Below are 9,971 nucleotides of genomic sequence, written 5' to 3'. Positions count from 1 at the left end.
AGAACAAACCCTGCTCCGCCAGCCAACGCTCCTACAGCTTCAACCTCCTTCACACGCTGTCACTACAATAGCCAGGGAGGAGAAATCGAGCATCGCAGTATGTATGGTCGTCGTGTCGCCTTTTCTGTAGGGGTTTCTGTCGAGTTTCAGTAAGTTATTCCTTAATAAAGGATTTGCAATTTAAAAGTTTAACTTGTCCTGGTGTTTTTTTTCATTGTATTCTAACGAATTTTTAAAAAAAATGTTTTTGATGTTACTGGTCCTTTAAGAGTTCTCTTTCTGCATCATTTGAAATCCTGGCAGGGAAGGCAGGGACTAAACATTGATGTTACAAATTGTAACAACTACTCCACAGTTTAAGGTGGCCATACACGGGCCGATAAAAGCTGCCGACAGACCGTGTCGGCAGCTTATTGGCCCGTGTATGGGGCCCCATGACGGGCTTCACCGATCGAGATCTGGCCGAAAGTCGGATGGGACAGAAAAATCCCGTCGGATCGCGGCCGCATCTATTCGTTGATGCGGTCCCGCGATCCGACCGCCCGTTTGGGCATCGTTAGGATCCGATCGTTGGGCCCTAGGGCCCACGATCGTATCAGCCCGATATTGCCCACCTCAAGGTGGGCATATCGGAGGGAGATCCGCTCGTTTGGCGACATCGCCAAACGAGCGGATCTCTCCATGTATGGCAACCCACAATGCATTGCACTGGGATGTTCAGTTCCTTATTGAAATCACATGTACAGGGAATTGTGGGGTTTGGAGGATGCAGGCTGAGAACAGATGGCTGTTGATACAAAGTAACAGCTCAGCAAAGTAGTCAGACAGATCAGCAGGGGGCTCAGAGAACTGTTGCAGAAAAGTCTGCCTATTTTTAAGTTGCTAGAAATTATGTTTACTTTTCAAAAAGCTTAAATGGTTGTGTAGAGTTTCCCTTTAATAACAGATGCAGGGAGTTGCCTAGTGTGTGACTGTATTATGGACTGTGCGTTAAAAATCATACCGCATGATGGCTAAAAGTTTTCCAATCGCTACCCGTAGAAAATCGAGTGTTGGTAGATGATTGGCGAGCTGCCACCGATGACAGGAACGTGCGTAAGAACGACGCAAGACAGCGCGGGTTTGTGTCAGCAATGTGTGGGCAGGGCTTCTTTGAGGTCTGTGGGCAGGACACGTTCAAGACTGGAGATGCCGGGTTTGTGTGGGCGTGGCCTGTCTAGGCTGTGTGGGTGGGTGTATCACAGACTGAGCGTGCTGTGCTTGGCTGGACTATGTGGGCGTGACTTGCCCTCCAGTCAGTCGGAGTCCGTCAGTTCGGGCTGGGTTAGCTTCTTGCATCGGATATTTTTTTAGCCTTCTTACGGTGCTTTGTGTCCTGAACACCGCGGGCCTTCTTTTTGTGCTCATCACCACTGCTCGCTCACTAATTCGCTTCGTTCTAGCGCGAGAGCTTCACCAGGGGCCCTCCCCGGGGCTACCCGCTACCATGTCCAAGCGGCTGAGGAGCCCGGAGGTGTGTGCAGACTGCGGCGTGTCGGGTAAGCAGCCAGCCGGCGGGTGTCACTTGCTGTAGTAACAAGGGGGGGTCCTTGCGTGTCAAACCATCTTGTGGTTGGGAGGCGTCACACGCCGGAATGGGGGATGGTGACATTGTTCTAATAAGTACGCAGCTTTCCCCTCAACTCACAACTTCCAGCATCCTCCGTGAGACCGCGCTGTCTCGCAATTCCAGCTCCACAAGTGCTGTAGGTTTCCACGGAGAAACTCAGTGCGTGGGGGCTGTTGCTGGGCCCAAGATAACTTGCAAAGAGAGGGGGCACGTGTGTGTGTGTGTGTGTGTGTGTGTGTGTCTGTTTTGGCTGGTGTCATTATTGTGATAGGCCTTGTGTCACTTGTATTGTGGATCTTTCTTGAATGGGCTGGGACAGGAGCTTTGTGTTCATTCCTTGTGTATATTTGTGGCACAATAGTCGGGGAACCTAGGGAAGGAAACATTGTTTGGGTGCCCCATACTTGCCCCTCCCAGTGAAAGGATTATAAAGAACAAGGGCCTCAGCTGTGCTGCTCTGTAAGGGTATAGGCATGATCCTTATTTCATTTGTTTCTCTATGCTATCAATTGTTACAATCATTAGTAGCTGGCTGTCATTTACACAGTGAATAAAGTACCCCCCTATAGTAACATATAAGGATATTATAAGTCACTGGGGAGTTCCATGACCGTATAAAAACACAAGGCAGAAGGCCGAGTGCTTTTATACAGGTCATGGAACTCCGAGGTTACTTCTAATATCCTCATATTTTCCAACAAGGGGTACTTTACTATAATACAATAGTTTTAGGAGTCATGTGATGTCATTACTCACCGTTTATAACTAATGACATCACTAGTCACCATTTCTAATGGTATGTGTATAGAAAATGGATCCGCACACACTCTGGTTAATGCAGTCGTGGAGTATTCCCTTTTATTTAGCCACTAAACATTCAACATTTCGGGGGGGGGGGATACCCTCCCTTCATGTGAGAGTTTGGTGGCTAAATAAAAGGGGATACTGCCCGACTGCATTAACCAGAGTGTGTGCGGATCCATTTTCTATTCACATACGTTGCTAAGGGACCCAGCCGGGTCAGCGGAAGAAACGCACCACCAGTTGCAGGATTGGTGAATTACAGGTGTGCGGTAGGAGAGATTACATTGTATACCATTTTTAAGGGTATCATTTACAGGATATTCATGGCTCTTGTGTATTATATAAATGTACTTTGTGCAGTGCTGCTGAATGTATTAGCGCCATACAAATAATAGAAATCAAATTGTAGTATTTGTAATGTTTAAAGGAATTGTTCACCTTTGCATTAACTTTAAGCTTGATATGGAGCAGGCATGCCCAAAGTCATGCCTGGGGGCCAATTGCGGCCCGTTTTCAAATTTACAGCAGCCCTAAGCCTCCATCATGAAATTAATAATAAAGTGCCCCCCCCCCCCCCCCAGAACAAGTGCGATCAGGAATCCCATAGCCATAGCAGTAATATTTGGGCACATTAGTGAAATGATCTACCACTTGGTCTATACTGCTGCCTGTGTGCTGAAGGTGTTACCAATAGACACTTACTGGCACATCGCTCTGAAATACTTCTTTAGGGCTGAAGGTGCAATAGACATACTGATGTGCCAGTACAGTAAACTAAAAAAAGTATGCGAGAGCAACATATCACTACGTGCCAGTATGTGTCTATTGCTAATACCTTCAGCAGGCATGCAGCAATATAGACCAAGTGGCAGATCATTTCACTAATGTGCCCAAATATTACTGCTACGGCTATGTGATTCCTTGTTTAACTTAAATGATGTTTATGGTTCAAAGAATGTCAGGCTGAATGGTCAGCCCCCACACATTTTCACCTCACAAATCTGGCCCTCGGTGCAAAAAGTTTGGACACCCCTGATATGGAGAGTGATATTCCAAGACAGTTTGCAATTGTTTTCATTTATTTATTTTTTATTACATGTGGTTTTTGAGTTATTTCACTTTTTTATTCAGCAGCGTGGTTGCTAGCAGCTTAATTACTCTAGCAACCATGCATCGATCTGAATAAGCGAATGGAGTATGAATAGGAGACGCCTGAATAGAAAGATGAGTAATAAAAAGTAACAATAAACATGTAGCCATTAGTAAGAGTCAAAAAAGGTGGTAAATAATTAAAAAACTCTAAAAAAAAAAAAAAAAAAAAAAAAATGAAGTCCAATTGAAAAATTGCTTGGAATTAGCCATTCTATACCATATAAAAAGTTAACTTACCATCCCTCTAATATTTGGAACATTGAACACCTACTTATAGGGGGTGTGTCACAGAGGGACACATGTTAGTGTGAATGTCACTTTTTTAAAGAAATAATTCTCTTTACACAACGGCACAAGGTGCTTTCAATTCAAAGCTAATGGATGGGCAATTTGTAACGTGGTGTTCCCCCTGCCCACAGTAATACAACCTGCTCCAAACAGCTTCATGTCCCATTACACATACAAACGTTGCTGGGATGCTGCCACATATTAAAACGACAGGTGTGGAAATGTAGAATTGCCAAAAACTGCTATAGGTTATCCATATGTAGTTTGTATACAGGGATGTGTAAGTTATAGTGAAAGGGCACTTGAAAGTATGGTTAATGTTCTTATAACCACAATGATATGTTACTATCTGTTGCTTCATAGACATAACTGCTTAAAGCTGGCCATAGATGTGCAAATTTAATTCCTTGTTTGACAAATGCGCGTTCATTTCAGTCTGACGATTTACCATTCACATTAAATAAAGTCGTAAAAAGAACAAATTAGACGATGTTTTGGCCATTAATTGACAGGCAGCAATCGTATGAAAGTTGTGTCCGACAAGTAGTAGAGACAATCTCCCATTGATATTGTCAGGCAATGCATGTAGAGATATTATCTGTAGCTGATATAAATCTTTTAACCTGACCAATTGCCATGGTACGAAAAATGTCAGGACACTCCACACGTCGTCCGAAAATTGTACAAACCTTCATTTCGTACAATGGTATCTTTGCCCTTACTGTGAAGTGGCAGATTAGTGCAAATAATTGTCCGAAAAAAATGTTGTGGTGCCAGTTCTAGTACTGTCTTGCACTAGTATCTCACATGCACTCTTGTAAAAAGTCATATTGGCAAATTGGTACATGTTTAAAGTGGTGTTAATTTGATTGACTGCAATTGGAAATTTAGATTAAAGCTTCACTAGGGCAGAGATAATTGTAAACCAATATTCTCTGTGAAGTGTCGCAGAATATATTCGTTTATGGGTCTTTCTAAGGATGCACTGATTACACTGTTTTAGGGTTCAAGTGAATGCACCACAGTGGCTAAATCCAACCCAAATTTGCATAAGTAACTGAATAAAATTGCAGAATGTGAAATAAATTGTCACCTGTAATTGTCCAGTGAGCAAATGTTACATATAAAGAGGTAAAATTTGGCTTGGCCTGGCACTAGGGTTCAGCTGAATGCAAATCCTGCTAAAAGATTGGGATTTGGCCAAAGTGACTCGAGCATTCAATGCATCCCTGAGTCTTACACACAGGTGTTTTTCAGGCATTCTTCACTATGAGAAAAATACATAGGGACCACACTGAGACTAGAGCAGCAAATGAAATGCTACATTGCATTTCATATACATTCTAATGCAGGTTAAAATGTCTATGTATTTGCAGCCTGACAATTCCTTTATACTACAGGTATGGGACCTGTTATCCAGAATACTCTGGACTTGGTGTAAGGGATCTTTCCGTAATTTTCTGCTAATTTAAACATTAATTAGACCCACTATGATTGATTTGCCAGCAATAAGGATTCATTATTAGTTTGGATCAAGTACAAGGTCCTGTTTTGTTATTACATAGAAAAAGAAAATCATTTTTAAAAATTTGTGTTATGTGATGGCCTTTCCGTAATCTAGAACTGGATAACGGGTTTCTGGCTAGCTGATCCTATACCTGTACCGTTCATAACCTAAGGGACTTCGGGAGACTTCCATGATTTGCATTTCTTCTTACAATAGTACAATAGCAATTAGAAGGATTCATAGAACTACAGAAATAAAAATGAGTTTTAGAACGAATGATCAATTATTGGCTCGCGAAATTGAGTTCTGGAGCTAATCTGGCTCCTTTAGGTAAAAGATTGAGTCGCTGATTTACACTATCTGAGTGATGACAACTAACGCCTATAAATCAGAGACGGCCTTTCAGCAGTTTGCAAACTCAAATTTCCATATTTATGTATATCTTTATTCGTAGTTCTACTTGCCTTCATAGCAGTGTGCCCTTAGGCTGATGGCACACTGGGAAATTTGTTGCCTGTCGTAAAAATGCACTACTATGGGCAACAAATTTTCTGAGAATGCTTTCCCAACTGCTAGAATGGAAATCACTGATGGGAAAACATAAGTATAGCTTCATTTTCCGAAGTCACCTGAAGTTTCCTTGCGATGCCACTTTGGAAAGCCAAAGTGACTCGTATGTTTTCCCTCTGTGATTTACATTATAGCTGGCGAGAAAGGATTTTTGTTAGATTTGAAGCTCGCAGTAGCGAAGATTTAACCACATTAACAAATCCCATGTGCCATTGCCCTTAGAGCACAGGTCTGTAGTTTTTATGGCTTCAGACCCCCCTTTGTGGTCCAGTGTCTGTCAGACACATTTAGATATATTTATTTTCCCTGACGAAGGCTCTAACATAGAGCCGAAACGTTGGAATCAATAAACCTGGCTTATTACTAATTTTTTTGGCATTGTTTACTTCCTTGGAGTGCTGTTACTTGGCGAAATAGATATATTTATAGATATGAAAACTACAGTTTTGCAATGTATACACTCTCGCTTTTGGCTTCTAGGGATGCAGGTTCTTGTAGTTTGGCAGATGCTGGTGGCTGTGCATTGCATGCCCGAATTTTGAACACTTTGCAAAGGGTTTGTTTTACTAATATACATGATCACCTTGGGGGATTTTGTCAGACCACTCTGCATTCCAGTTGAATTGTGTGGCATTCTGGACACACTGAATTTTTTTTTTGCATATTTGTGGTTATTCCTAGAAAATAAATTCTTGGTGTATATTTACTCTTCTCGATTTTTTTCTGAATCCTCTGAATGTGTTTTCATTTATCTGGGCCTAAGGCAGGAATGGCTATCATTTCAGTCAAATATACCAGTCATCTTTCCAGTTCTGAAACTGTTATGAAACTATGTGCCCCCTTACTGCCGTCACCGGGAATACCGGAAGTTGTACATCATAAAATATGGCATCAATACGTTTTCTCTGAAATACACAATTATTATATTGTCATAAAACTCAATTATGGGAAAGTTTTATTGTGACATTTGTTACTTCTGCTTATGGTATAATTTAAAGATAATTTAATGATGTTTAATATGATATGAAATATGATTTTTTTTATGGCTGTCTTCGTCTGCACTGAATTTCTCTTGTGGTTCTTGTAGTATATCAGAATAATGGCTAATCATGTGTTTTTCATCAGTGGGATCTCACGGATTTTGTTCCTGACATTTAAGTTATAGTCGCAAAATATGCCTTAGTCAGCATGGCTTATTATGAAATATCTGGTTTTTATTTATTTTAAATAGGGTAAACTTTGGAACTGAAAGTAATTACATTTTACAATTCTATTTAGTGAGAGCAGTTGTGGGAGGAGGAAACAAATAAAGCCATGGTATAGTTAACAATTCCTTATCTGTAAGTCTGAGACACAGGCTGCAGCTTGGGGAAAGAAGGAACTTGTTTGTAGAGAGCTCATTGTCTGTTTAAAGCTGGCCATAGACGCAAAGATCTGATTGTACGAATCGAGGATTTGATTACTGTTCTTTTGTCTTTGATCGGAATGGTTAGTGGCAGGTTGGGAGATGGGGAAGTCCGATCGGACGTTGATTCGTATGATCCGATCTTTGCGTCTGTGGCCATCTTAAAGGAACAGTAACATCAAAAAATTAAATTGTTTTAAAGTAATACAAATATAATTTAGTTTTGCGCTGCACTGATAAAATGGGTGTGTGCTTCAGAAACACTGCTATTGTTTGTATAAATAAGCTGCTGTGTAACAATGGGGGCAGCCATTCAAATGAGAAAAGGCCCAGGTTACACAGCAGATAGCAGATGAGCTCTGTAGAACACAATGGTGTTATCTGTTATCCAGTATTTAACCTGTGCCATATAGCCTTTTTTCAATTTCAGCCATTGCTAAACAGCAGCTTGTTTATATGAACTATAGTAGTGTTTCTGAAGCAAACACACCAGTTTTACCAGTGCATGGCAACACTACATGCTATTTTTATTAATTTAAAACACTTTCATTTTTTGGTGTTACTGTTCCTTTAACACATGGAAGTTAATTTCCCTCTTTATTTATTTATTGTAATGATTACCCTATCTGTGTGTACTTTTCTATATTGTACAATGCTGCAAATCCAAGTAGTGCATTGCAAAAGTTATTCATACATTCATACATACATACATGCATACATACATTCATACATTCATACATACATACATACATACATTCAGGAAAATAATCCCATAGTATTTTGTAATAAAAATAATTTATATGTTGTGCTCATGGTGTAACTGCCATTGTAACATTTTGCATTTAGTACAGGTATGGGTTTTTTTTTCAGAATGCTCAGGACCTTGGCTTTTCTGGATAACGGATGTTTCCATAATTTGGATCTTCTTACCTTAAGTCTACTAGAAAAATCATGTAAACATTAAATAAACCCAATAGGCTGGTTTTGCTTACAGTAAGGATTAATGATAACTTGGTTGGGATCAAATACAAGCTATTGTTTTATTATTACAAAGATAAATTAAATCATTTTTAAAAATTTTGGATTTGGATAAAATGTAGTCTATGGGAGACAGTCTTTCCAAAATTCTGAGCTTTCTGGATAACCGGTTTCCGGATAATGGGTCCCATACCTGTATGTGAAATTTCTTCAGTGGGTCTTTATTGTTTAACGGTTGTTTTCAAACTGGTTGCATGACTTGTTAAAACATTTGAACATATATATCAAGTGGTGAAAACTCAATTTCACCCAAAACAGATTTGGGTGAAAACAAACCCATATCCAATTTAGTTATGCTTTTGAGAGCTTTTTTTTTTTAAAATTTTTTTTTTCTTGGGATGTGTTTTAATCCATTGATCATTTCCTATAAAACACATGTCCATCTTGATCATTTCCCATAAAACACATGTCCATCTTGCACGGACCCCATCTATAAATCAAATGCACTCTAAGGCTACAGATGTTTTGTTATTGCTACTTGTTATTACTCATCTTTCTATTCCGACCCTTTCCTATTCATATTCCAATCTCTTATTCAAATCACTGCCTGGTTGCTAGGGTAATTTGGACCAAAGCAACCAGATTGCTGACATTGTAAAGTAGAAAGATGCTGATGAAAAAGCTAAATCACTCAAAAACCACAAAGAAAAAATGAAAACCAAATGTAAATGTTCTTAGAATATCACTCTCTACATCATACTAAACGTTAATTCAAAGGTGAACTACCCCTTTAAATGGCAACACCAGCCTAATTCTATTCGTATGTGTTACTTCTCTTTACACTCTTATTTTCTGCCTTTACATTTACACACATACAAAGGTGCAATATCCTCTACTTGGGGCTGTCCAGTTTTTTTGTTTGTTTTTCTTTGGGTGGGGGGTGATTTGGAAAGGTAACATTGGTTAACAGCTGCTTTACATGGACCCAGTTAGATTAAAAACAGCAAATATTATGTTAATTTAATTCCTTAGTTGTTCTTTAAAGTCTTCCTGATATCCGTGTACTAATGATGTGAACATTAAACATCAGTACTAAAACCTGAAAAGATTAAGCGCGATGAAGGGAGTTTTTCCTTCATTCTCAAATTTCTGCCCAAAAATAACACATGTTTAAAAGTGCTAATTATCAGTAAAACAAAGGTGCATTTGTAATGGATGATCCTGGGAAACCAGCTTTCCTTGATGACTTGCTCTAATTGTTCATGGAACGCACACACCCTGCTGAGTAAAGGATACTTGTCAATGTCTTTTGCTTAACTTGCACCAGAAATCTTTGTCAGATAGCAACATCCTGTCTTCCTGTTTTAGTGCGGCTTATTTTCTTTTTAGTGGCTACACAGCAAAAGAGACAAATATGCCCATTTTTGGATTGTTTGAGTTCAGAGAGTAGCTAGGCTATCTGGCGGAGATCATACTGTAATGTGATAACATGTGGCATTTAAAGTTCTTAGTGTAACATTTGATCTTGAAGCATTCATATGACTTTCAAACATGGCACATGCAGTAAATTGCTGGTCAATACAGGAAGAGGATTAGAGAAGTGTAATGTTATATATTTAGCTGACTTTTTGTTATCTTGTATTTCATAAGTAAAGTAG

The 9,971-nt window shown here is 39.6% G+C and overlaps 1 protein-coding gene across 8 annotated transcripts in view; it reads left to right on the top strand.

Annotated features, from left to right (window-relative positions):
• The first annotated feature begins 1,153 nt into the window (after positions 1-1,153).
• Positions 1,154-9,971, top strand: part of git2.L (G protein-coupled receptor kinase interacting ArfGAP 2 L homeolog) — a 76,941-nt gene continuing 68,123 nt past the window's right edge. For 2 of the 8 annotated variants that reach the window (XM_041580286.1, XM_041580283.1), the window contains exon 1: positions 1,154-1,538. In XM_041580286.1, coding sequence (XP_041436220.1) covers positions 1,487-1,538 — 52 coding nt within the window. In that variant the 5' untranslated portion in view covers positions 1,154-1,486. 8 annotated transcript variants of the gene reach the window in all.

Source organism: Xenopus laevis, chromosome 1L (assembly GCF_017654675.1).
Source record: "Xenopus laevis strain J_2021 chromosome 1L, Xenopus_laevis_v10.1, whole genome shotgun sequence".
NCBI lineage: Eukaryota > Metazoa > Chordata > Amphibia > Anura > Pipidae > Xenopus > Xenopus laevis.
The sequence above is the reverse complement of the archived record's forward strand: the minus strand, read 5'-3'. Positions and strand labels throughout refer to the sequence as shown.